Source organism: Lontra canadensis, unplaced genomic scaffold, assembly GCF_010015895.1.
Source record: "Lontra canadensis isolate GAN:19392208 unplaced genomic scaffold, GSC_riverotter_1.0 scaffold23, whole genome shotgun sequence".
Classification (NCBI taxonomy): Eukaryota; Metazoa; Chordata; class Mammalia; order Carnivora; family Mustelidae; genus Lontra; species Lontra canadensis.
Genome location: NW_022631017.1, coordinates 17638090 through 17666039, shown reverse-complemented (window position 1 = coordinate 17666039; position 27950 = coordinate 17638090). Strand labels below are relative to the sequence as shown.

Here is a 27950-nt window from a genome sequence, read left to right as displayed (position 1 = left end):
GTCGAATAAATAAATAAAATCTTAAAAAAAAAAGCATGATTGTCTTTATAAGGTGTAATTTCTGCCCACTTTTTTGTCTTTTAATTCATCTCTGGCTATCTTATTCAGATTTGTATGAATTTTTTTTTTAAAGTAAGTCTGATTGATAGCTGTTGAAATTCAATTTCTTTCCTTCTTCCTATCAAAAACTAGTTAATACCTGCCAGGTATATTGGTATAATGTTTCCCATTACATACCAGCCTAGTAACTTCATAAAGCATGTTTTTTTAAACATGTCTGATCTTTTACTACAAAGCATATTTACATTTCCACTGACTCGGCTTCCCTAAAATCTTGCTGCAGATTGTTTTGTCCCCAAACGTGACCCATCACAGCTTTCTGTGTTAGCACTGCATAATTTTCTTAAGATGAGCAGCAGCAGCTGCCTCGTTCTATTAATTTACTCATCACCCTACGTTGATATTATTTTAAAATAGAAACTAACCTTTTTAAGATGGCATATTGTATATGTATTTGTTAAATAATTTGTGTTTTTTTTTTGTCTACTGTATATCACGGCTACTTGAAATAAATATTTTATAATAAAAATACTATGTCCCCAATGGTAAAATATATAAAATATAGAAAGTAGAAAAAAGAAAAATTTACTATAGTCCTATCACTCTCATGTAATAATTGTCTACATTCCAATACATTTTCTTCTTTTTTAACACATTAATGTAAATGTGATCATATTTTATGTTTGTTTAGATCATATATATTTTATTTAACATTATACATAACTGTTGCCCATTTTATTACAAACTCTTTGCAAACATTACTCTCAAGACTTGATAGATCATCCACGGTAGAAACAACTTAGTGTTGCAGGGTCCTTCTTTATGAGGATCCATATTCTACTTCTGGTCATGGATTCTGAGCCCGAGAACTGGCTCAGGTCAGGAAACTAGACATGGTATCTTAACCTTACATTGGGATAGTTGTCTTCATTTCTTTTCATTTGTTTTAGCTGAATATTTTAAGCAACACTTATTGTCTTCTCATCTATCTTTTCCATAAGAACACCATATCCCCAAAGGGCAGGCCCTTATGACTGCCACTCTAGCCCTGCCACTCATTGTAATAATTGTTCTCAATACACTTCTGATGTTTCAATGCCATCACCTGGCCAGTATTATTTCTAAATCCTACCATCCTTATTGGTCACAAAGTCCTTTTAGTGACTTTCTCTAATTCTCTAATTTCTCTTCTCCCCACAGTTCTTTTGATCACCACTTCCCCTGAATCTCTCAAATGCCTGAGATGTTACACCCTCCAAAGTATGCTCTCCCAAAAGTATCCCAACCTACTTCACCACAGGTGAAAGTTTCAAGAGCTGCAGTTCTACAATATGCCTTTAGTCCACCCAAAACCAGTGATATGATCCTCCTTGCCAGCCAGCTTGTGAGTTAACTGAACTAAATGTCACTCTTGCCTTTGAGGAGCTTACTATATGGCTGAGAATAGTGAGGAGAGACATGTGTATTAATCATATCTATTCAAGTCTCTTCATGTGGTTTCAGCAGAAAATATTTGTGATATTTCCAAGAGTGAAAATCTCAAGAGTCTTACAGCCTAAAAATAAACTAATGAGATCCATGTGCATAAAGCATCAAGACTTATCACAATCATAACATGTTTACAGCCAAGAAGGACAAAGGCAGGGGCTATAAACTTCTATGAGGAAACTGTTAAAAGGTATGTCTTTTGCAAGAAATGGTGTGTAGGGGGGTTCTTCCCACATGACTTCAGTTGGTCAGTTTTGTATGATCTGTCAAGGTAGGCTGCTTAATTACTCTATGTAAAAATCATACTTCAGTCCAAAGGAGTAATCTTCCTTTTATGTAATTTTGCTTAGATTCTCTTCCTCCAAAAGAGGAAGGGCAAGGAAGAAATTCATGGACTGAAATGATTTAACCAAGTGCCTTCTCTGACAAGGTATCATGCCAATCTCTCTCATATATGATATCTTGCTTGATCCTCATACCAGATGGAACGTATTAATCCCATTTTTAAAGATGTGATAACAAATACTGAGATCAGTTAAGCAGTCTATCTGAAATTGAAATCTGGATGTGGCAGAGGCAAGATTTAAGTCCAGGAATACCTGATTCTAAAGTCTGACCTATTCTACCAAGTATCGAGAGGAGACAATTTTGCTTTTAACTATATACTCTATAATTGCTCTCCAAACAACTCTATAAAGAGAGCAGATAATCAAACATGACTTTCTGAACAGTTTGCTTGAGTGAAAGAAAACGATCTCTTTCTTCCTTACCTGGGCTCATGATAAAAACAACTCACAGTGTCACTTCTCTTATCATGAATCCAACTTAAGAATGGCTCATATTCTTAAAATTAGGTTATAAAAATATGTGGGAAGCCTCCCAGAAGAAAGAAAAGGGAAGGCAATGCTGATACATGAGCTTACAGTAAACAAATCCCAAAACAGGAGCTAAATAACAAAGGAAACATCTTATAAGGAGAACCTTGAGCTGCATAAAAAATTTAGCCTTTACTCAAACAAATAAACTATGGTATTCAGGATAATGAAGGGGAAAAAAAAAAAAACTCTACTTCAGCAGGGATTGTGATCTATTCTAAAAGTAGATGCACTTACTTTAAAGGCAGTGATGACTAGAGAAAATCAAACCCGGAAAGCAGAAAATTAGAAATCATAACAATGGAATTTCTAGGAGCTCTCCGTGGTGCTGCTCAAGTCAGCCTAAGCCTCCTCTGATGGTATCCATGCAGCACAGCTCTCCTTAGCTCTACTTTGGGCTAAGGTCCTTTCCAGATCTAAATATTTATAAAACTAGAAAACAGCCTCTTATGACTGGCACAAAACAGAGTGCTTTGACTCTTCTTTTACTAGCTTAATTACATATCTAAATTTAACACCTAGAAGTAACTCACTGAGACTACCTGGATTGAGACAGCAGTCCTCAGTTACCACCAAGTGTCGTTTGTTTACCAGCTCTGTAGCAATCCATTGTTGTCCTATGCGGAGTAGAAAGTGCTTTCCTTAGCCATATTAGCAGAGAAAATGGGATGTCCAGACGCATCTCTTCGAGATCTTCTTTAGAAACCAGTTAATAAAGTTGTCTATCAGCCTGAATCACTACAGGGCAGCAAGTAAATCTGGTTTTCTGAGCTTTAGAGTCTTAGGTAGGATGGGTCTATACTTATTTGCCAAAAAAAAAAAAAAAAGGAAAACTATGAGTCTATCCCTTAGAATTTTGATTTTGGAAATAAATATATTCAATATTTCACCCCAGAAAAATATATACCTGGGAATTTAGATTTAAAAACATGATAATAACAAAACTATAACCACACAAAGAATAATAATTTTTCTCTAGACCCATATGTTCATAAACTAGATAATGATTGGCTTTAAGGCATTAAGGAACTTCCAAGTCAATATAGTAGCTCAATGTCCTCACCTCCCTCTACAAATTAAATGACAGTAAGCAGCACAAACAATAATAAATTTATAGTAAATTTATAAAAGCATTGTGAAAGAAGCAAAGTAGCATTAATAAATCATAAATTTGATAAAATTTTAAAATATGAAAAATACATGTAGTTTTGACCTCCATGTCTAAGAAGATGGGATACTCATACTTTTCCTTATTTTTCCCATTAGGTATAACTTTAAAAACTGAGCATTAGATATAAAACAAACATAAGAAGACTAGGAAAGTTGAAAGCACACCAGCTAGAAAACTTAGGATCCAAAGAATGACCAAGTACCCTGGGTTTGATTTTGCCTCATATATCTCAAACTTAGAGCTCAGAAAACTGACAACTGGAAATTTCAGTGGGCATAAACAAAAAAAAAAAAAAAAAAAGCCCTAACAAAAATTTGCTCTCATTGGGCAAAGGACCAGGAAAGGTGAACACTCACAACATACAAAATTTTTAGGTAATAACTACTCTACTCCAGCCATACACCACATTTGGAGGGGAAAAAAAAGACAAGACAAGAAAAGAATGACATCTTTGCCACCCACACCAACAAAGATGAGAGGGAAGTCTAGAATGACACCTTTTCTAGCCTGGTATGGGGCACCCTGCCCCCCCCCCCACTGTGGTGGTCAGAGAGGAGTGAGGGAGCAGTCAGGACTTTCATTCTCTACTGTATCATCATTAATGTCCAGTTGTGAGATTGTATGGTATTTTTATAAAACATTACCACGAGGGAAATGGATTTTTCTGTACTATTTCTTACAACTGCACATGAATCCTCAATGATCTCAAAATAAAATTAAAAAGTTTAATAAATACATGTGATCATAAAACATTATGATATACAAAGGATTAAGATGACAGATACAAAGTCCATGCTATAGGAATATGAGAAAAGGGATCAGAGAAAATTGCAGAATAAAGAATAAAAATCTTTCTTTTTCCAACTGAAAGAATAATTAAAATGTTTCATTATAGTTTGGTAGACACATAGAAGATCTGCTTCTAAGCGTGTGCTTGCAAATACCAAAGATGAAAAAAGATACTAAAATCTTTAACAAAGTATAAATACCTTCAAAACAACAAGGATTTATCTGAAGTCAGGCTTAACAAAAATAATGGATGTTTAATAACTATGAAATAATGATTTCAAAGTACCAAGGGAAAATTATTTTGAATTTGAATTTGTATTTCTATATCCAGCATAACTATCAACCAAAATGAAAATGGAATAAACACACTTAAAAGAATTCAAATATTCTGACATTTTACTCCCCTGTACTCTTTCAGGTAAAACAAACAACAACAAACAAAAATTAGAAAAAATACAAAGACTTGAGGAAATGAAATCCAAGAAACAGTTAACACAAGTAAAATTTTTAAAATTTTCTAAGGTGACAGTTTGATATAGGTAAAAATCATAACATGAAATAAAGAGCTCCTAGAATATCTTCAAGAGGAAAGTGACTCCCTAACTTACAACTAATGCTGGACATTGAAAGTACAGATTGAAAAACTGTGATGATGTAACTTTTACTTTATTAATTTCTGTACTGACTAAAATTATACTGACTTCTGCATGCATTCCCTGTGTGACTGAACAATAAGTAAAACTCCAACTGGTTCTTAAAGCACCTGATAAATATTGGAGGCTGGTGGACTCTACATCCTAGTCTTACAGAGATTCTATTCTCTGTCCTTACAACCAGACTGCATAGTAGGAATCCTTCCAGTGTTTTAGCAGCTAATAATGTTTTCTGGGAGTTCCTTAAGTTAAGTCACCTCATTAAAAAAGTATTCTCATTCTCACTTTTCCAAAAAAGTCATTCTCATTTTATGAAAATTAAGTCTCAAATTCAGAGAATTTCTAACTTTAAGCTAAAGCAACAATATCACTACAGTTGTCTTGGACACTGTCTTAAGACTATGTAGGAATTATTTAGCTTTTTCTCCATTTAAATCCAGCATGTTTGGAAATACTCATCTTAGGGAAGTTGAACTGATTGAATCACAGCCATGTTACCTTTGTAGAGATATATAGAAATTACCAACCCCTTTATCTAGGCAAAACTAGTCAGGTACAGAGACTGCAGTCAGTACATAGAATGAATTGTAGGAAAGATGCACTTACTCCATTGTGCTTGAATGTAACAAACTTCCCTGAAACACTAATTCTCACCTCTTCCTTTCAGAAAACATAAGCAAACATAAAAAGAAAAGCTATTTTGGAGAATCAGTTTTGTGGAAGAGAATATAAGATGTCCATCATTCCTCTCCTTCCTAGGATCAAAGCTAGACTACAGTTCTCCTTTGTAGTTATGGGTATCTACTTTACTGAGTTTTCTAGCCAACAAAATTTGAAAGAAAGCTATGTGCACTGTTTTCAGGTGTGGCCCTTAGAAATATATCATGTGTGACCCTCCATACTTTTTTACCGTATAGGAAAATGGAATGGAATTGAGCAAAGTGACCTTGAAAACAAAGTGGAAGAAACATGGGTCATTGACTCACCAGGAGAAGCACTTTATTGGACTTCATGGCAAGATGGCTGAGTCAAAGTACATGTTTTGGTTTGTTTGTTTGTTTGGGCAGCTATTACTACCTTATGTAACTACCTCACACTTACCCACATCTTAAAATTCAAACTAGATGGGACCCTGCAAAAATGCAGTTGACGTTAAGCTCTAGAAACACACTGTGGGGGCATCTGGTTGGTTCAGTCTGATAAGCGTCTGCCTTCAACTCAGGTGTTGATCTCAGGGTCCTGGGGATCAAGCCCCACATCAGGCTCTCTGCTCAGTGGGAGCCTGCTTGTCCCCCTCTCTGTGCACCTCCCCCTGCTCCAGCTCCAGCTCCCTCTCTCTCTCTCAAATAAATAAATAAAATCTTTTTAAAAACACACTTTTATTAATTGTGCATGAAATAGTTGTCTAGGAGTCACTCCTATTATAAGTTTATTGTAGTTTCTCCAACTGCAGATGTGAGGAAAACTAAGCCCATTAAAAACAGATCTTCAGAACAGTTATGATGAAGGATAAAGAGTATTTTCCTTCCAAATCAAACTTTAGAAAATATAACAAGAGTGCTATCCATGGATGAAACAGAAAAATCAGTCACCTGAATGACTCTGGAAATATGGTACCAGAATTTTAAAATTTATGAAAACAAAAATGACACCTTAGTTTGAGATTTCAAAAATTTTTGATTTAGATGTAACATGAGGTTATATTTATGAAGGCAAAATGACTAAACATTTGAAAAATAAGCATATCAACTTTATCAACATCTGTAGGAAAATCTGATGACATTAAGGTCCTAATCTTTTTCCAGCATTATTAAGATATGATTGACAAATATGGGGCACCTGGGTGGTTCAGTGAGTTAAAGCATCTGCCTTCGGCTTAGGTCATGATCCTGGGGTTCTTGGATCAAACCCTGCATCAGGCGCTCTGCTCAGCAGGGAGCCTGCTTCCCTTCCTCTGTCTCTCTGCCTACCTATGATCTCTGTCCGTCAAATAAATAAAATCTTAAAAAAAAAAAAGATATGATTGACAAATAAAAATTGTATATACTTAAGATATACAACATGTTTTGTTATACACACATATTGTAAAATCATTGCCACAATCAAGCTAATTAACACATCTGCTACCTCACATAATGACTGTGCGGGGGGGTTGTATGGTAAAAACACTTGAGATCGACTTTCTTTGCAAAGTTCAAGAATACAGTATGTTGTTACAATCAATAGTCAGACTAAGCTATACATTAGGTCCTGGATTTATTCATGTTATAACTGAGAGTTTGTACCCTTTGATTAGCATCTCCCATCTCTCTCACTTCCCAGTCCCTGATAACCACCATTCTACTCCTGTTACTATGAATTTGATTTTTTTTTAGATTCCACATACAAGTAAGATCATGCAGTCATTTGTCTTTCTGTGCCTGGCTTATTTCACATAGCATAATATTTCCAGGTTCATGTTGCAAAAGGCAGGATTTCCTACTTTTATAGAGTTGAATGGTATTCCATTTTATCAGAACTAATTCTTCGAAAGGATAAGTGGCTGTTCACATTTTGTAGTTTAGAACTGAAGAGAATGAAGAAATAAAGTCCCATTGGGGGAGAAGGATATATCAAGATGCATTTGCATTGCTACTAAAAAGAATAAAAGAGAACTTGCACTTACTCATCTTTTTTGTTCTCTCGTTAAGGGCATGTCTAAACATAGCCAATAAAATGAAATGCAGAACGGCTCATATGGTTCGTTCAGTTTTTCATTATAGATAATTACTTTCTATCCATTTATCATTATCTCACTGACTCAGACCAGAAGATTGCTATTTGCTTCTTTCCCTTTTGTCACTGCAATTGTTTGGTTATTTGAGGCAAATACACTCTTCTTCAGTAATGTAGAGGTATTAAATTGTATTGATAATTACTAATACTCTAAGTCAGCAAGTATGTGTTAAGTAACTTTAGAGCACCCATCTCTTCATTTTTTGTCAAGGTTGACTCCTACTTCCTACAACTAGACATTTTAAACAGATTTAGCTGCTAATCAAATCATAAAATAGCAATTGTAGGGGTGTCTGAGTGGCTCAGTGGTTTATAGCCTCTGCCTTCCACTCAGGTCATGATCCCAGGGTCCTGGGATCCAGCCGCATCGGGCTCTCTGCTCAGCGGGGAGCCTGCTTCCTCCTCTCTCTCTGCCTGCCTCTCTGCCTACTTGTGATCTCTGTCTGTCAAATAAATAAATAAAATCTTTAAAAAAAATAGCAATTGTAATACAAGAAAAAATAGTAATATATATATATATATACATTTACATGTATATATATGTATTACATATATACATACACAGAATTATCCTAACCCACTATCAAAGGTTATATAATCCTTAGCCTGCTTGCTGAACTGAATATTATATATAGCTTTTACATGCCTATTGTCAGCTTTTAAAAAGACTTCCAACGTCCTACTTCTGGGAACTAAACCTCTCAGCCAAACCACCACATTCTCACACCATGAAATAAAGCAACTTTAAGGGTTTCACTCATTTGTTTTAGGTTAAGTAACAACTGAAAGGAAGCACACTTAGCTCAGACAGCTATGCATGTGATGAACAAAATGTCACTTTTTTTACACACTGCCCTTGTCACTGTTTCTCAATATGGTTCTGCCTGTGCATACAAAATGTGGAAATAAGTGCTCCCACCTTCAGGCTGTCTGAATGAATACAGTTCATTTTTAAAAAGATGGGCATTGTTTCAGCCCTCACCCATCAATGCATCATAATGTTACCTTAAGTTTACAAGGTAGCTTGAATGCAAGAAGTTTCTGCTACTGTCCAAAGCATTTTAACTCTGAAAATATTGGCAGGTTAACAACCATTGCAAAGAACACTGTTGCAAAGCACAGAGTCCTTTTGTTTTGTTACAAATTCCTAATGTACTCCATACCTCACTGAGTTCTTTTTTGATATTCTCTCTTAACCATCACAAACACACACACACACACACACACACAGGCAATTTGGAAGTTGCCAGAAACTGCAGACAGGATTTAGAGGACTGCACAAACTAATGTTGAACTAAAGTTAATGGGGCTCCTCACCCGCTAGCCTTGGACAGTGATGTTCCAAGTCATTAGCATGTGCTCTGTTTTTGGCCGGCTCGCCCTGGTAGGACTGGGCTTCCAAACAGTCAGAGCCAGAATTTGTAACAGCAGCACTTTCTGCCTTCCACATGAATGACCAGCGCTCCCAGAGCTAGCAGATTGGTGGCTGCTCCTAACACTAGACCCTTTAGACAGAAGAAAGGACTGGCATTAAGTACTGTGAATTGATTACATATTCTTTATTCTTTCACATGTCCTATTTAGTAAGGGCTCTTAAAATATCTGGCACTGATTTAGGCATTTTGGGATGGCCCTTACATCTGAGTTTTATGTAGCAACTCAAAGAGCTATTCAGTTCCTTGTTACAGCCCAGCCTCCTGACAGTGAGCTGCGCCTTGACTACATTATGTACTTTTCAACAGATGGAGTTTGGGGATTCCTGTGAAATTGTGAAACAAAAGCACTGAGACACAGCAGGACAGAGCTAAGAGGAAAAAACAGATAAATATGTCCAAAGAACAATGAACAACACTGGTAGCGTTAGTATTAAGTAAAAAAAAATGACAAGAGATTCTGGTTTCATAAGAGTTTTTTTCATTACTGAAGAGTTTAAAGAATGGGCATATTTTATGAGAAAAAAATAAAAATAAAACAACAAGGACAAGAAATATTAAAAAGAACATTGCTTCACCAAAAATTCAAACAGTCTAAGTTGTTCCAGGTATTTCCAAACATTTCATGTTTTAATTGGCTTCCCAAGGCTACAAGTCACAACCACTTAATCTTGTATTGATTTTCTAAGATGATTTCTGTTACTATGACTACCCTAATCAATTAACTTCTTGTAAGTAGCAAGATAATTTTCTTTCTTGTTTTTTTTTTCCAGTGAAGTCTAAATAATTTATTTTCACAAAAATATCTGTTGTTGCCTCTTATCTGTCAAGGAACTACATTATGTTGGTAAAAATGTTTGAGGCCTTTCATTTAAAAACGTGTTTAGAGATTTTGCACAGAGAAAGCATACAGAATTGTCTTGGAACAATATCATGACCTTATCAGTCTGTGTTGTGTTGATAAAAGTTCTCTTTGACTATGGAAAAGTGCCTTTCACTTGGCCTTTATTACAAGGAACTGAGAGTCTGGCAATCATTCGAGGAGGATTTTCACTGGGAAGAAGAAAATCGTTCTGCCACAGGCCAGCCATTGTGACTTCTTCAGTTAGAATTGTACTCCCTATCCCAAAAACAAATTTCACTTGTAGTATAGCATGAGGATTTGGCATGGGGGAGCACAGTTACTTCTATCTGAGCCTATCTGCTTTTTCTTAAACACAGCCCTGGAAACAATAGAAACAAGATTCAGGAGAGACACTGGTCTTTGGAGTCAGACAACCTGGACTCAAGTCTTTATGTCATTTGAGAGAATTTGGTTAAGTCTCTTAAACTCTCTGAAGTTTCATTTCCTATCCTACAAAATGAGATCAATATAGTTACCTCCCTGGTAGTATGGGGGCTTTCTAAATCTAACTTCTCCATTCTTCTAAGTCCTTTCTTCTGCTCAAGAGATCTTTCCAAAACAAAGGAGTGACCAAGTCATTTGCTTCCCAAACCTCCCCATGCCTGGAGAACGCAGGCTAGACCACACAGAATGCCATCCTCCATCCCATTGGAACAGTTCTCAGCCATTCTTGCTTGACTCACCTCTTGAGGTCATTTGCCTCAATCCATTTCTTGGTCTAGCCACCTCAAAACAGATTTATCATGTACCTTCAGTGCCTTCCAGCTGTATGTTTGTTCAAAGCACCTCCCCAAGGTTTTCCTGTCCAAAAGTTTCTTCCTATCCTTGTCCACTTAACAAACTCTTGCTCATCCTTCCAGGCCAAAGATATCCCCACAATTGCTACCTATCCAACTGTTCCTGGAGTTTCTCCCCCAAGAAAACAAAGATTAATCTGCACCAGGTGAAGCAATCTCATTTTTCACTTCGCTTCCAACATGAAAAAAACAAAAACAAAAACAAAAACAAAAACAACAACAACAACAACAACAAAACGTTTTATTTGGCACCTAACATGAAAATATCTAGTTGCTACTTAACCACACAGTAAAGTTATTTTTTAAAAAATGCAATCTGTGTACTGATAACCTAAGCACTAAAGACAAAGTATCATGTTATTCAGATTCTCAAAGTTGATCAGTTTTAAGTCTAAATAGTCTAAGTAGTCACTGGATTGTGAGAAAACCAGCACACATGCAGAAGAAAATGCCACCTGAAAAATGAGCTCATCCACATCAATTACTCTGAGCACTGCTATCACTTGTTAGGTACAAGATGTATCATTTCTAATTTAATACTTTAAAATTGGTATAAATGAATACACTGAGATTCAGACAAGGTAAGTAATTTGTCCAAGTATTTAGTATGCAGCAGGCTTGTCACCAAAACCCAGCCCTATCTGCTTCTAAAGCCCATTCTGTTTTCACCCTTCCACATTATCTCTCTATTGACCTTGCCCTTTGATCATAGGTAGGTCTTAAAAGCAATGGTCTCCCAGGTTTCAGGTGCTATCTCTAGCCAGGTCACTCAAAATCCTCTTGCTTGAGAAAAAGGGGGTTGGTGTGTGCATTTAGACAGGTTATACAACCACCTAAAGAAGAAAAGAGATGGAGCCTCTTGAAAGCACAGTTACATCATCCCATTAATAATAGACATCATTAAAGTAAGTTTTCTTCCTGGCACTAGATCCAGTGATGACCTTTCTTATTTTTATTTCAACTCCTTAGAATATTTTTTATTTTTGCCTAAATAAATATAATATAGTAAGATTATAGCATGATATAAATTATCATTGAGTTATTAAAAATGTCTTCATCTCCTAATTCCCTTGACTGGGCTCATTGGAAGGTGTTTAACTATTGGTAGTACTGGGAGTCTTGGTGATGGTAGTAGTTGTGTTTGGCGACCTAAAATTACATACATATCTTACCTCAAACGTTTTTTGGTCTTATGTTAATTTCAAAAAAAGAGTTTATTGACATTTTGCATGAAGCATGGATTAATACGCAACAATGTTTCTCACAGAGCCTTTGCAAAGTAAAACAGAGGAATAATTAGAAAAGTCAAAATGTTCCTTCATTAGAAGACAAGCTAGGAAATCATGCATGTCTCAATGAATGGAACATTTTAAGCGCATCCTCTATTCTTATTTGGAATTACTATTTTTTAAAAATCTATATATAGATATAGACATAGACACATAGATACAGAGCATTTAAAAAATCAATCCAAACTGGAGAAAAACTAAGTTTAAAGATTAGTAACAGGGGCCCCTGGAGGACTCAGTTGGTTAAGCATCTGCCTTCAGCTCAGGTCATGATCCCAGGGCATTGAACCCTGTGTAGGGTTTTCTGTGTAGAAACAAGGCAGCCAGCACAGGTCGCTGCCTGAGGAGGGGATCCTTTCTCTCCCCAACACAAACACAGAGATTTAAATTGACTGTAGCTCCTATCATGCTGACACTTAGCACTTAAAAGAAATTCGGATTGTGGCCATAGCTAATGGGGAAGCTCCCAAACACATCCCAGTTGTCAGTTCTACCTCCTGGACTGACTTATAACGCTACTATTACATGACTCCTTAAAGCATGTAAGTTGGCAAAGAGAAAGATACTGAGTCTATTCTTTTTTTTTTTTTAATTTCTTTTCAGTGTTCCAGAATTCATTGTTTATGCACCACACCCAGTGCTCCATGCAATATATGCCCTCCATAATACCCACCACCAGGCTCTCCCAACCCCCCACCTGATACTGAGTCTATTCTTTTTTTTTTTTTTTAAGATTTTATTTATTTATTTGTCAGAGAGAGAGAGAGAATGCACAGGCAGACAGAGTGGCAGAGGGAGAAGCAGGCTCCCTGCGGAGCAAGGAGCCCGATGTGGGACTCAATCCCAGGACACTGGGATCATGACCTGAGCGGAAGGCCGCCACTTAACCAACTGAGCCACCCAGGCATCCCCTGAGTCTATTCTTGACATAGGCTTTTTTTTTTTTTTTCAATTTCTTAAAAATAATATGAGTTCTCCAGTTCTTTTGTAGCTGAAAGCTAGCCCAACCCTCATGAAAAAAGTTGGCCAGTTAAATTAAAAACAAACACACACACACACACACACACACACACACACACACACTATTGTAAAAGGCTGGATTACCATTCTGTCCTAAGTAACATGGTTGTGGTAACAATTTTTTTTTTTTTCTTTTCAAAGTGAAGAACACTTTACACACTGCTGACAATAGAGCAGAGTTAGGACTGATTCTACATGATATATGCATTTCCAAACATGCTTATCTTGTGTTCTCTCTCAGCCCATATTAATTATCTCTATGGAGTTTTTTAAAAGATACTGTTTAAGATAAGACAGGAGGAAGGCTGACTCACCCAGAGCAAGTCAGGAAACCTGCATCAGGAAAAAGCAGAGAAAAAGGACCAGGGTGCCTTATTCACTTCAGAGGTAAAATCCAAACTGTGAATTCAATTTGGTTAAGATGTCCTACTGCCTGAAGAAGTGGGACATTTTTAGTGAGTCATCAGCCATCAATTTAGGGGCCTACAGACACAGTCAGAAATTACTATGGAACAGAGATCTGGATAATTTTGGCTATTCAACATAAAAAAAAATAAAGTCTCGCATTCTGGTCTAATGAATGACAAAGGTATAATTAGTCATTTTAAAACAAGTGATATTTTCAGCGGTGAAAGTTACAAAAATTAACTGTTGACTTGCAAACTTCTAAAATGCATGTTGAATATACAGAAAATAAATAGCAACTAATATCGCTCAAGAGTTAACTTGCAAATTTTTAAAAGAATTTAAAATTTACTCCACAACTATTGTGTACAAAGTACCATAAAGCAAACTACAGAAAGCAGAAGGACATCAGAAAACTTAAAAAGAAATAGTCAACAGTAGGTTTATGACATGTCACTGATTAATAATTGATTTTCCATTTTACAGTTCCTAACCAGGTAAGTGTCATTCACTGGAAGAAGTGTCCTTCCACCAAAACAGAAACAAAAACCCAAATTAAATCTAGGGAAGTAACTCAGAACAGTGATTCCAAATATTAAATATCAAAATACATATTGATTGACTGCCTTTCTAACAGTTTTTTGGGCAACATGAAGATAATAATGATCATATCCCTACTTCAGGAAGTTAAATGGAATAGTAAAGCAAATATTGAGCTAATAATTAAAATGCACAGAAAAAGAAAGAGAAACAAAACAAAAAAGACTAAATAGCTAATAATTAAAATCCAAAACATGCTCTTTGTTCTGATTATCAAGATAAAAATCTCAGGTCTTCACCCACATTTATACTTAGATGTAGTGAGGTTTGTACCCAGGAGTACAAACCCCATCTATTAAAAGGTCCACATCTTTCAACTTTTCTTCCCTAAACATTTCCCCAATTAGTGTTTTAGTGCTGGTGTTTAAGAACTATTTTTAAAAATGTTTTTATTATGCTTTCAGTAAGATGTTTTGTCATTCTAATACATTAGATAAGAGAAGGCAACCAGGAAAGACTGAGAAACCGGGTAATTTGTAAATCTTTACCTGAAGGCCTTCAATAGCCAATCGCAGCATGCTTGGTGTAAGTTTGGAGGCTTGCTTGAAGGTGAAGTTACTCCAGTCTATGATCAAAACAAATCCATTCACTTGAAGCTCAGGATCTTCAATCATGGCTTCTAAAGAAAGTAAGATGGCACGCAAAATATCCACCAGTGTGTACCTATCAGCAACAGAAATGGACGGCATTAATCTAACAACAACTTTGGTCAACACTGTAGAAAGTGTTTCGCACACTGAAAATTCCCTTTAAAATACCTCAGGAGTCTGAAGATCATTTTGTTTAGAAATCTTCTTCCAAGAGGAAATTTATTTGCTGCACTCCGGGGACATATTATAATTTAACATGTATTCTACCAAAACAAACTAAAATGCTTTTGAAAATACTTTGTTTCATATTTTACAACAATTTCCTTTACCTCCAGTCCTTCCAATGATTTTCTAAAATCTCACCTCAACTATCCTGAGAAGTAGGTATGGTACTTTTTGAAGCAGAAAGAATGCCCTCAGGAATACTGATATTTCACACCTTCACATCTGGAAATTTTGAGAATGGGATTCGAAGGAGTTTCACCAATAAACAAGAACACTGGGGTTAAACGGCTATGGTTAAAAATGTCAGCAGATTTTAATTTCTCATATGGAGTTTATATCACAAAGACGCAATAAAAGAAAGAAGGATATGGGATAAAGTCTTTCTCTTTTTCAGCCTTCCACTTAACATAGTGCCTGGCACCTTGTAGGAACCCAATGAATGCTCTCTAAATTCCCATAGAATGAAGTAGCCTAGAGCGCAAAGACACTAACTGTAGAGTAAGGCAGCAGAAGGAAGAGCTGAGAAGTCTTTTAGGGGTAAATTTGTTAAAATTTGATAACTGGGAGCAGAGACCTAGATCGAAGGAAGAGTAAAAGAAGACACAAAGATTTTCTAGATTCAGAGCCTGGGTAAATGGTAAAATCTTTCATCGAAGTCAATAATGCAAGAAGAGGATACAGTTGGAGGATGGCTGGAAAAGTAGAATTTGGAATAAAGCCCACTGTAGCGTCGGTGAGAAGTATGTAGTACACCCAGAAATATATATCAAGTAAACATCTCAAAAAGTAGATCCTAAACTGAGAAGAAAGCTCAAGGGGGAAAATTCCAGAGTCAAAAACACACAGATCCTAAGTTCAAGTAAGTGAAGGAGGTTATGTAGTCAGAGCTGAGAAGATAATGAAGTAGTGGTTCAAGAAGGGAATCCCAACATTCCAAGAGGAATCACCAAATTTATGAAAATGTTAACATTTCAAGTTTTTTCCCCGCAGATAATCAGACGGAGACATCTAGGAAAGTTAGAGAAAGAAATGCTGACCTCAGGGAACAGGTGATGGGGAGGGTTGGTGGATTAGGGGTAGAAATCCATAGCATGGAGTGGAAGTGATGGGCTCCCCAGGAAGACAGTAATGCCATGGTGAGAATAAACCACAGTACCAGAAACAGCAGACATCAAGAGGCAATTTGTTTTAGATAATACAGTTTAAGTATGGTTTTCCAAAACTGAGGCCAAATTGAGAGAAAAATTTACAGATGCATCATTATTCCCAGGGGAATATAAGGCAAATCCCACGATCAGCAATGAAGACAAGCAGGTTTGCAAAGTTTTCAAGAGCAAATTTCACCAAGTTTTTAAATTTAATATCTTTCTTCGAAAGGAGAATCAAATGATCTTTATATAAATCATTTTGATCTCCAAATTGAAGAGAAGACACATTAAAACCTCTTAGCTAACCACATTCAAAGGGCAGGTCAAAACCACTCTTGACACTCCAGTCCTCTGTTGTCAAACATGTCACATTACCGCCATTAACAGCCCAGCAGGCTCTTCATAGGCAGAACATTGTTACATGAGATCTTGCCAAGGTCTGTCAAACATCTTCCCAAGAGACGGAGGATTTTATGAATTTTATATCTTCAGGAATCCTGTCTTCATTCTTCTCTTTAAAGTTATTTTTCACTATTTTAATCTACAAATCTGAGGCCACTACAATAAGTGTGTTAGTGTTGGAGGCTTGTCTTGCAACAGTAGGAGCTCTGCCATTGCTATTCTTCCCTTGGATGCTGGAAGAAAGCCATAAATAACAAACTAGCACATTAATGCAGCTCTCGAGTCTTGATTGTACTTCCCAAAACAGCGTTAAGTAAAGCCCGCATTTGAAATCAACTTGGAGAGGATGATGCATGGCATGTAGTAAGAAGAAATAAAAACACCAGTAAGGGATTTTACAACTGGGACACCAGACTATAGAGACCATTGCTTTCGAAAGATAGCAGAGCTGCGATAATGCATAAAAACTGTATGGAGAAGACAAGAAGGACACCTGTACCTCCTCTTTGCTACCGATACAATCAAGAGCGAGAAAGCGTGTTCTCCTGCATCTGGCCATGCTAGGATCAGGGGTGCCAAGGGGCCTGGGCTGTCCTGGGGTTTACAGCATGGCGTCATCTACAATTTACAATCCGTGCAAAGCGCAACCTGAATCACAAACAGGTCATTTCCTTCCCACTCCCCACCCTTTTCTTTCAGCCTGACAAGGAAAAACTGGCATCTGGGCATCACATTGAACAGCCCAACAGCGAGCAATTTCCCTTTGTCACTAAATCAATCAGCCGTTATTAAATTCTTCATTAAGGCTGCCCCCGCCCCTCGGTTTTCATTAAGCCACGTATCTCACGTCTGAAGCACTTCCTATTAGAAAGGTGCTGAGGGGAAAGACAAAAGGGGAAGAATTGCCTCTATTAATGCCTCAGGGTATCATTAGTGCTAAAACTGCTGGACCTATCTAGGTGTTTTATATTACTGAGTTGTAATAATAATAATACCTCTATCTGTGTAATCGTTTAAGATTTCCAAGGCAATTTCAAGTGCATTACCTTAATCTCAAAACAAGCCCAAAGTCTCTATGCTCGCTTTGTTCCCGTTATTTTGGAGATGAGGACACAGGGTGTCAGAGAATTCAAATGGTTCGCCCAGGATCATCCTGGCAGTAAAGCAGGGAGCCTGCATGAGAAGAGCCAGGTCCTTCTGACACCTCAGTTCTCTGCCCTCCCCGTGCTGCCTCATACCTAGAACACAGTCTCATGAGCTGTTCTACTTTTTCAGGTCTCCCTGGCATGTGTGTCAGAAGACAGACGGGAAGTCAATTCCAGCATGGCCCCATGCTGAGTTCCATGACCTGCTCCAGCCTGGCCACAGCAGCAGGCTTTGGGGAAGGAAAGGCAAGAACACATCCCTATGAGTCTGGATGGCAAGAGGAAAGGTCTACAAACCCTAGAGAAAACATGAACTCTGAAATATTCATCTGTCTGGCTTGTATCACTGAGCATAGAAGATTAACTGTCTGAGCCTTGCTTTTAGTCTTACTGCTGTGGGACTATAGGTGAGTGAGAACAAGTGAATCACTGAAAATGAAATATCTACAGGAATAATGTCTTTCTTTGGGGGGGGGGAAAGGTAAAACAATGTGCACCTACCGCCACCAGAATAAAATAAAACAAAACAAAACAAAGTAGAACTGGGCTGGGAAAAAATGCAAACGTCAGATTGGCAACTCCTTTTAGGGCAGAACACTCAAAACAAAGGTCGGCTAAGAGCAGTCTTTGTCTTTGGAGATTTATTCCAGCCACTGAACTTTCTAATTGTCTATCCTGATGTTCAGTCAAGATTTTCTAAAGGATAGATGGAATTCCTTCCCCTAGATTTGTTTTTTTCCTCGATTCCTGTGGGTAACTGTCTATACACACAGAAAAAGTTTGACCAATTCACTTACTACTTGTACGGGCATGGGTAGGACACTCAAACGCCCACGGCCTCAGCTTCCTCGGCACCAAACCGTGGATGTCGGTAGGACCTGCCTTGTAGGATTGTGATCAAGATTTAATAGATTAGGGGCGCCTAGGTGGCTCAGTGGGTTAAAGCCTCTGCTTTTGGCTCAGATCATGGTCTCAGGGTCCTGGGATCAAGCCCCGAATCGGGCTCTCTGCTTGGCAGGGAACTTGCTTCCCCCTCTCTCTCTGCCTGCCTCTCTGCCTACTTGTGATCTCTCTCTGTCAAATAAATAAATAAAATCTTAAAAAAAAAAAAGATTTAATAGATTAATGTTTGTGAAGGGCTTAGAAGAGTGCCTGGCACATCACACATACTATAAAAATGTTTTAAGCAAATGAATAAATGAAGTAATTAATTAATGAATTAAAATGAAACAATAAAAGTTTAAATTCAGTTAATGAAAAGGCGATGTTCTCTCTGCACAGCACTAAGGAGCCCACAGGTGCCCCTTGGTCTTGAACTTCAGCATGGCCAAACAGTACCCTCATTAAGCACGTACAGTTATTTAGGGCCTTGTGTTTTTTTTCTTCCCGGGGGGGGTCAAATGCCCCCCGCTGGTACAAAGAATGTGTTACGTGTCTTCTTTTGCCCCTGGCACCTACTAATTTCTATGTATGTAACAAATGCATACTTTTTTTTCTAATTATTTGAATTGAGTACTGTTTGCTCATTTTGTTACTTGTTGTTGTAAAGATCTGACATGGATGTTCCCCCCTCCCCCCAGTCAGGAGTGTTGTTTATTATGTTAGTAAAGTATATGCACCTGCTCTCAGTGATGTAAAAGAGCTCAACCTTCCCCAGAATGGATGAATTTTATTCATTCACTAAAAATACCATTAATTTACTAACCGTTGGCTTCTGTTTTAAAATATCTTTGAACATTTCTTTTGAGGCATCCTTTCAGTGCAGTGTAGTAACCTCAAATCATTTGCTTCTCTTCAATTTTTCTAAAGTTGCATGTCTAAGATATGAAAATAGCTCTGTTCAAGCCAGACCCCATCAACATCCTACTTTAAGGTTGGCACTCTTGGTCTTTGCTGTTATTTCATCATTATTTCACTAATTACTGTATAATTGCCCCAGTTTCTAGAGACCGTCCTATTTTTTTTCCAGAGATTTGTTCCAATATTACACTAACATTTCTCAGGACAAATTTTTTGTTGTTATTCCTATTTCCATGGTATGAACCAAGGGCATAGTCTGGAATAAGCTGCAGTTTCCAGAATATTTGTTAAAAGAGCCTCCTTATAAGGAAGCAGAATGGAAGCTCTGCTGGGACAGAAGTCCCATGGAATCCACACTTGCCAATTCCAGTTTTGACCGAATCTCAAAATTCACCCATAACACAGCACAAGAAGCCTCCAGGATTTGAAGGGTAAGGACTCCTGAACTTGACACAATATGTAACACTGTAAGAAGAAATGTTGAAACATATTTAAATAAATATAAACAAATATAAATAATAAACTGAGACAAGAAATCTTCAAAAATCAGGCCTCAAAATTAAGCCTATATTCTTTTGTTTGTTTGTTTGTTTTAAGATTACTGAGTATGAGTGTTTCTCCCTAATTGCCTAGTTAATTGCCCTTGACTATTCCTAGTAATTTTTACTTTATTTTGTTTTATTTATTTTAGTGTATTTCCAGAGAAGAATGAAACTTTGTGGCTGGGATTAAAACAAATTTGTATAGTCTATGGCGGTTTTAAAATGTTAATCAGTTATCAACATAATCTTCTTTGAATTTGGAGACTGACCACATTATTTTTTTTAAGATTTTATTTATTTATTTGGCAGAGAGAAAGAGCATGCAGGCAGAGCAGCAGGGAAAGGGAGAAGCAGGCTCCCCACTGAGCAAGGAGCCCCATACAGGGCTCAATCCCAGGACCCTGGAATCAGGACTTGAGCTGAAGGCAGATGCCTAACCCATTGAGACACCCAGGAGCCCCTGACCACATTATTTTACATATTCACAAGTCAATCAGAACTTGCCAATATCATTATTTTCTTTTTCATGAAAAAGCCACACAATAGAAATAAATAAACCAAAATAATATGTTTTTTAGGCAAATTCCAGGATAAATTAGAGAATCATGGCATGATGTTTGTTTGACCTTCCGGTCTTCTACTCTTTCCAGAGCTTCAATACTATAAGTGATCACCAACGTTTATCATGACAAGCCAGACAGTGCAAGATGGTCAGTGCTTTGGAATTGCCACTATATTAGAAATCATTTTGGTTTAGCTATATTTAATTGTTTTCTAATGGCTATTAACCATATTCTAAATAAATGCTTGTTTGATGTACAAAAGTATAGAGAACTACTTTATAATTCTAATGAGGTAAAATATTACTTACCACCTACAGGCCAACTATCAGAATGCATGCGATCATTTTGGTTCAGGAGCCCAATTTACTCATGAATACTCACAAGAAGTATGTTCCAGTGAATTTCAACTTCTCAGATACCTCATTCCATGCTCCAGAGTCTAAACCAGGATCTACTTTAATTCCAAGCTTCCTTTTCTTAAGATAGTATAAGCTCTTCTAGCTTCACGTTACACTATCCTCACACTTTACTATTGAAATCAGGTGGACAGTTTGAAGGTATCTGCTGAGTCCTGAGCAGGGTACTATCATTCAGGAAGGAAACAGCATATAAGCATAGAAGACTACTACGTCTTAGTGATGTAGTGTAAAATTCAATTGTTTTTAATTTTTTGGAATTTATTCTTGTTTTCAGAAATTATGTTACACAATCTGAAAGAAATGACATAAAATTGTATGACTCCTTACCAAGGTATCATCTGTTCAACAAATGTAATAAATCATCTGACCCTGCTCTATCCTTGTTAGAAAAACTACAGACCACATTGAAAGTCATTCTGACATTTCAGTATTTCAATTACTTTTTATATATGTTAGAAGGCACGTACACTCTAAATAGTATTATTTTACCTTGGTCTTCTTGAAGATTCCATGTCTCCTATAAAAGCTTTGGAAATGGTCCAGTTCTTTGTAACAACCTGAAACTGACCTGCACCACATTGCAGTATAAAGAGACACTATTTTATTTATAGTCACCATATCACACACATTTACTGTTGCTAGTCTCCTGAAAAGCACAGAAAACTGCCCTACAAATTTCACATAAGAGAAAGTAGACTTTCTCTTATGTTATCAGATAACTTCCTACTTAGACTCTTTTTTTCAATACATAACTCATACCAACTCAAAAAATACCAACTAACATTAACTCTAGCTCACATGCTATTATAAATATAATAACATAAGACGTTGTCTTTTTTGTTATAGAGATTAGTTATTTCCAAGATCTTTACAGAATTTTTCAAAATTCGATTAAAAAAAATCTTGCTTTTCCCTTTGGGAAGTTGGAAATAAGCGGTTTTGAAATAAAGGGGACATTTTCTTCTACCTCATTTCTGGAATTTCCCTGTGTAATCCTGGACATTTCCACCAACTGTCTTTTTAAAACAATGCTATTTCACTTTCTTAAAACAATGCTACTTTAAAAAAAAAAAAAAAGAAGAAGAAGAAGAAGATTGTTGAAAGTCAGGCAATTCACTGAACAACTCAAGGAATGTGGCCAGAATTATGATCAGATATGCAGTCTGAGACCCAGGTTGTTTGGTCTGGCAGGAGGACCGCAGGACCCAACGCACAGAACAGGAGAGGCGTGGGGACCACGAGATTCGGCATGTGGTAGATCCACCTAACAGAACAGCAGTATGGTAAACATGGAGGAAGGTGGCACAGACTCCATTAAAAGTCAAGTCAGATAACCGGAGGGTATTATGCTAACTGAAATAAGTCAGTCAGAGAAAGACAATTATCATATGATCTCACTGATATAAGGAATTTGAGAAACAAGACAGAGGATCATAGGGATAGGGAGGGAAAAATGAAACAAGATGAAACCAGAGAAGGAGATAAACCATAAGAGACTCTTAATCTCAGGAAACAAACTGAGGGTTGCTGGAGGGGAGGGATGATGGGGGGGGCGGATACGGTGGCTGGTTGTTAGACATTGGGGAGTGTATGTGCTATGGTGAGAGCTGTGAATTGTGTAAGACTGATGAATCACAGACCTGTACCCCTGAAACAAATAATGCATTATATGTTAGGAATTTTTTTTTTTTTTAAGTCAAATCAGATAAGAATTAAAGCTGCGGAGTGTGGAAAGAAAAGGGATTCAGTCCCAAGATAGGAAAGGGGCTGATGACCCCCTGATGCTGTCAGGAAGGAACTGCCAGAGACCATCCTGAGGCTTCAGAGCCGTTCTTATGCACATATCCCAATGAGGGAAGTTATACATACAGATATATGATGGTATATATACAGATATATACTTGATATACAGAGTACATCAAGAGGATAGAGCTGTTTATCTACTAGTCCTTGTTACTGGATATATATTCAGATCTGAGATGAGGGGCAGGTAGGAAGAAGGAGAGAATGATTTTTTTTTTTTTTTCAAAGAACACAGGAGGAATTTTAGACAAGCTCTAAATAACTCTTATGCCTTCTGATCTTGACATAAGATAACTTTTTGATTATACAACAGGTATAAACAGTATTTCCAACCACAGAAGTAGAACTCACAATTTAGTCTATAGGTCCCGATAGAGTATTTTTACAGAACATAGCTTCTCATTTTAACTTCACATATATGAAATTTTAACGTTAAGGATTTTTGTGTAGGTTTAATAAAAATATTTACATACCAATTAATAAATTATCTCCCATTGTAGGTTCCCAAGGAGATAGATTTTCATTACTAGTAACCTATCTTTTATATGAAAGAATAAGTCAACTAAAACACAGTTTCTTTAGTAACTCTGGAGTAACCAGCTTCCCATACACATGAAAACTATAAGTGGCTTTCATCTTAATTAGGCTTATAAATCAGTATAAATATTAGTTCACTTACAAAAATAAGTGAAAAAAGTTCTGTTCTCTCTGAATACAATCTGCCTCTCTAATGGTATTTTTGACAGACTCTGAGATATACTTAAATATAAAATTTCCACAGCTCCCATTGAACTACTCCCTGTAGTTCAATAAACAAAATGCCAGTCTAACTAACATATGGATTACGTTCCTTCTTGAATAGTTTTATTTTGTTCAATTTTGATATACACAATAATTGGTTTGCATGACTCTACAATCAACATCTCAGGTGTGGGGGGGAACTTCTTAAAGAGAAATTGTGGTCAAAAGATGGCATTCCACGTGTCTTTAAACTTTGTCACCTGATAAAAAATAGAATGAGATCTTTATAAGTTACCAAAATAAAAAATGGACTTCATTACCCCTCAAGAGCTAACTCCAGAAGTTTCTTAGCTTTATGATTCCTTAGGTAGTAATGTGTCTTTATATCTACCTAAAAGAAATCAGAGTAGTTCTCAACTTAGAATTACAAGGAACAGGTAACTAAAGAATAAAAAGTGTTAAAAATACTTACATTCTAAGATTCCAACAGAAAGCCATAAGATCAATAAGCTTTCTCAGTAACTGTGAAAGTCTTTTACAATTGTTCCAGAGATGTTTTCAACTAACCAGATGCATCAAAAGTCACCATTCACAGAACTAAAAATACACCAATGTTATAACAACCAGCTCTTCATGATTCATAGTTCTGGTAACATTTTCAAATCCCATGGAATATATTTAGCTTTGAACTTAATTGAAACTACCTTACACAAGACCCTTTCATAATTTTTTTGTGTGTTTAGTTCAAGAAATAGTTTTGATTGAGAAACTAGAATAGTCCCTCTCTGCATTTTTTCTGTTACAATGTAGATGAAATAAGAATATAATTTCTCCTCCATTATAAGGCAGTAGAACTCCAAAAGTCTACTAACTGACATGTCTGAACATTTTCCACTTCCTTACAAAAGATGAAAAATCACATCAGACAGGAAACACATTCTTTAGATTAGTGACAGGTGTAGAACGAGCGTACCAGTCAGCCTTTATTTTCGGCGTCAGTAGGCATGCTCAGCGACAGAGGGTACAACTCTTCCTTCTCACTGAAGTGACACACATCATATTATTCCTCCATCTACACATCACCAAGCAGAAAAGTTCCCAAGCAACAAAAGTACTTGGTCGCGGCTGAATGTCAGGCTAATCTTTAAAAATAAAACCTCAGTGCTAAGGAGACAGATGATGATGATGGTGATCATGATGGCGATGGTGATGGTGCTGATGATAATGAACCTAGTTTATGAATTTCATTAGGGGGAAGGAGGAAAAGTTGCCTCCATTCTCATCCCCATTTCTCCACAGAACAGCAAACTTACTCAAGAGGTGAAAATTTAGCAGCTTTATTTAGAAGTTGAATGATTTACACTGCAGCACAAAAATAGGGCTCAGGAAGCACTTAAAGTTGCAGTAGAAACTAGGTGCTCATGAAGTAAGGTTTCAAAGGTAGGAATAAAAGCCTTTCTCCCACCCCTAGGATGCCCACCCGAACCTCATTTTGTTGTTCCAGTTTCTCTTTTCCCCCAGCCAAATAAACAAACACAGCAAAGCTATAAAACCATGACACTACTCAGGGTAAATTCTGGAAAATGGGAGAGTAAAAGAATCCCTAGTACAAGTTTGAATTTAAAATTTACCTGCTCTGATCCCAGTTGGCTGCAAAAAGGACTAGAATCTTCCTGCCATAGTGGTCCAGATTGGCCAGGCCCCCAGGGAAGCCATCCTTCAGTGCCTGCTTGATGCCCGGGTCAGTGGCCTTGAAGCTTTTGAACATGTCCAGGTTCTGCTGCCGGTACTCAAAGTACTGGGCCAGGAGGCGGAAGGCCTCAAAGTGATGAAACTTCCTGGCCCGCAAGAAGCGTAAGATGAAGGCATCATCTGTGCGCAGAAAGCCAATGTCCGGCCTGGTGATGACCATATCCCTCACCTCCTGGATGTCCTGGTGCAGTGTGTCTGGGTTCTCGTTGAGCTCCAAGCGAGCTTTCTCCAGGGTCTCAGGAGAGAGACCAGCTTGTAAATGAGTCATTGTTCTGCTTATTCCTGAACCTTCCTTTCCTCTTGCTGACTGTCCCACAACAAACCTGGCCTTGGCCACTACAGGGCTCTGGCCTCTGGACCTCACTGCTGTCTGCTTCCTCTTCTGTACAGGAAATTATTTGTCTTGGTGTCCAGACTAGTACCCTGTTGCTCCTGCTCTCCCGCAGCTTTTTTTCTGGGAGATATAAACTTTTCCCACCCCTTAAAAACAATGCCTCACTTTGGTTCCCTCTTCCCTTTCCTTTAAAGAGATGTGGACCTCTGGCGGGCCCAAGACTCCTTGTCTCTCCTCAATCCTAACACAACGCCCCCAAACCCACCCAGCTCACTTGGCACTGATCTTGGTCCTGTCCTCTTCTCTTCCGAGATGTAACAAAAACAGCCCCCACGCACATCTCAGCCCCAGCTCTGTGATGCTTCTGCGGGCCCTACTGAAGGATGCGCCTGCCAGGGATAACGATGGGAATTCTGATTAATAATAAGGTGGCTCTTCAGCGCTGAGCTCCAGGGCGGGGAGAGAGCGTCTTTGCCAGGAAGAAAAAGAGAGAAAGGGGAAGGGGGGGGAGGAGCTTATTTTTCCTTCTGCTTATTCAAAGATGTTATTTTTAAAAAACATTTGTAGGATTTTGTTTAAAATGATTATGATCCAATTAGGTGGAGACTCTGCAGATAGCGCACCTTCCCTCCTCCCCTCCTAGACACACCGTGATCTCAGAAGGCACCAGAAGGGTTTTTGGTGGCGTTGGCACCAGAGTGGGCTTCCCCCTCCCCAGCCCCACCCGCAACTTCTGCCTTCCTCTAGCCCTTTATTTCAACGGAATTATCCCGGGGTGGAGAGTGCGCAGGGAGGAGGGGGCTCTCTCCCACAATATATATTTCAAATGTGAGGTTGGGGGCAGGGGAGAAGGTAGAGAAGAGGAGTGAAGAATAAAATTAAAATGTCTCTACCTTTTCTATAAAACCCCAAAGCAAGAGAGAAGAGCAGCGGGCTCCTACCAGCAAACCCGGAGGCGGGGACGCTAAGCAATGCGGCACTCCCTGGCATCCATCAGCCCCGGCTTCGGCGGCGGCGGCGACAGCAGCATCAACTCCTCTCCGTGGGATGGAGCGAGCAGGGAAGAGGGGAGGCAGCTGGGACCCGGGCCCAAGACGCACTGGGGAGCAGCCGTGACCACATCGTCCGCCAGCAGCCCGCTGCCTCTCCCAGCAGGAGGGTGGGGGTGCAGAGCTAGGGCCACCGGCGTCCCAGGTCCTCGCCTGGCCCTGCCATTCGCGTCCCCGGGAGAGCAGAAGGGAGGGAGCGGGGTTCGAATGCCTGGATGGAGAAGGCCACGCGGGCGGCCGCCGCCTTTGTGCGCCCGAGCGGCGGGGCGGTGGGCGCGGCGGGGCGGCTGCCGCGGGGCGCGGGCCTCTCCCGGTGCGCGCCGGACAGCGGGAGTCAGGCGCGCCCCTCAGGGCAGCTGCTCCTGCTGCTGCTGTTCCTGCTGCTGCTGCTGCTGCTGCTGCGGCTCCGGCTGCCGCGGCTAAAAGAGGACTCGGCTCAGCCCAACTCCTCTCTAATTATCCCAGCACAGATCTAGCTGCGACGTAAGCGCTCACTCAGCTCGCGCACGCACCCCGCTCCTCTCGCCCTGGCTCGGCTGGATAGGACGACAATTTCCGCGGCATTCACAGATCCTGAGCCCCAACTTTAGCCTTCTTCTCCTCGTCAGCACTCTCCCGCAGGCTACTCGAGCGGGCATCACCTGGCCAGGCGGGGCTGCTACGCCTTGTAGCCTCCCCACACCCCTCTCTCACCCTTTGTGTGTGCAAGACCCCAGAGCGGCTGGCGATTGACCGTTGTGGATGGTAATTCACATGAACACACGTTTTCTAGGTCCCAGAGGAAATCATTTTGATCCGGAAAGGGTACGGAAATATTTTGTTACTTGCTGCGTTTGTTGTTGACAGAAATGTTTAATTTAGAAAAGAAGACCAGAGTGGTTCCAAAGCATTGCGTGGATGACTAAACCTCCGGAGGAACTTATATGGATAGTATTTCAGCCATAAAGTCTGGCTGCTGGATTATTGTTGAAGAGAATGGAAATGAGCACCGGGGCAAAACAAAACAAACAAACAACAACAACAACAACAACAACAACAAAACAAAAAACAAAACCCCACAAACAGTCCGAGAGGAAGGAAAAAAATAGACACCCCTGGACTCATTTCTCGTCATGATAAAGCAAATATTTGCAAAGACACATGCCATCATTCCCTTTAGTTTTATACATCTGTATACT

General features: G+C 38.6%; 1 protein-coding gene across 3 annotated transcripts in view; it reads right to left on the bottom strand.

Annotated features, from left to right (window-relative positions):
* Window positions 1–26776, bottom strand: part of CLVS2 (clavesin 2) — an 81634-nt gene extending 54858 nt beyond the window's left edge. For all 3 annotated transcript variants that reach the window (XM_032862436.1, XM_032862435.1, XM_032862434.1), the window contains exons 1-3: window positions 26665–26776; window positions 25269–26192; window positions 14748–14922 (exon numbers count right to left, since the gene is read on the bottom strand). In XM_032862436.1, the coding sequence (XP_032718327.1) occupies window positions 14748–14922; window positions 25269–25657 (564 nt within the window). In that variant the 5' untranslated portion in view covers window positions 25658–26192; window positions 26665–26776. The remainder of the gene's footprint in view (window positions 1–14747; window positions 14923–25268; window positions 26193–26664) is intronic.
* Window positions 26777–27950: the final 1174 nt, after the last annotated feature.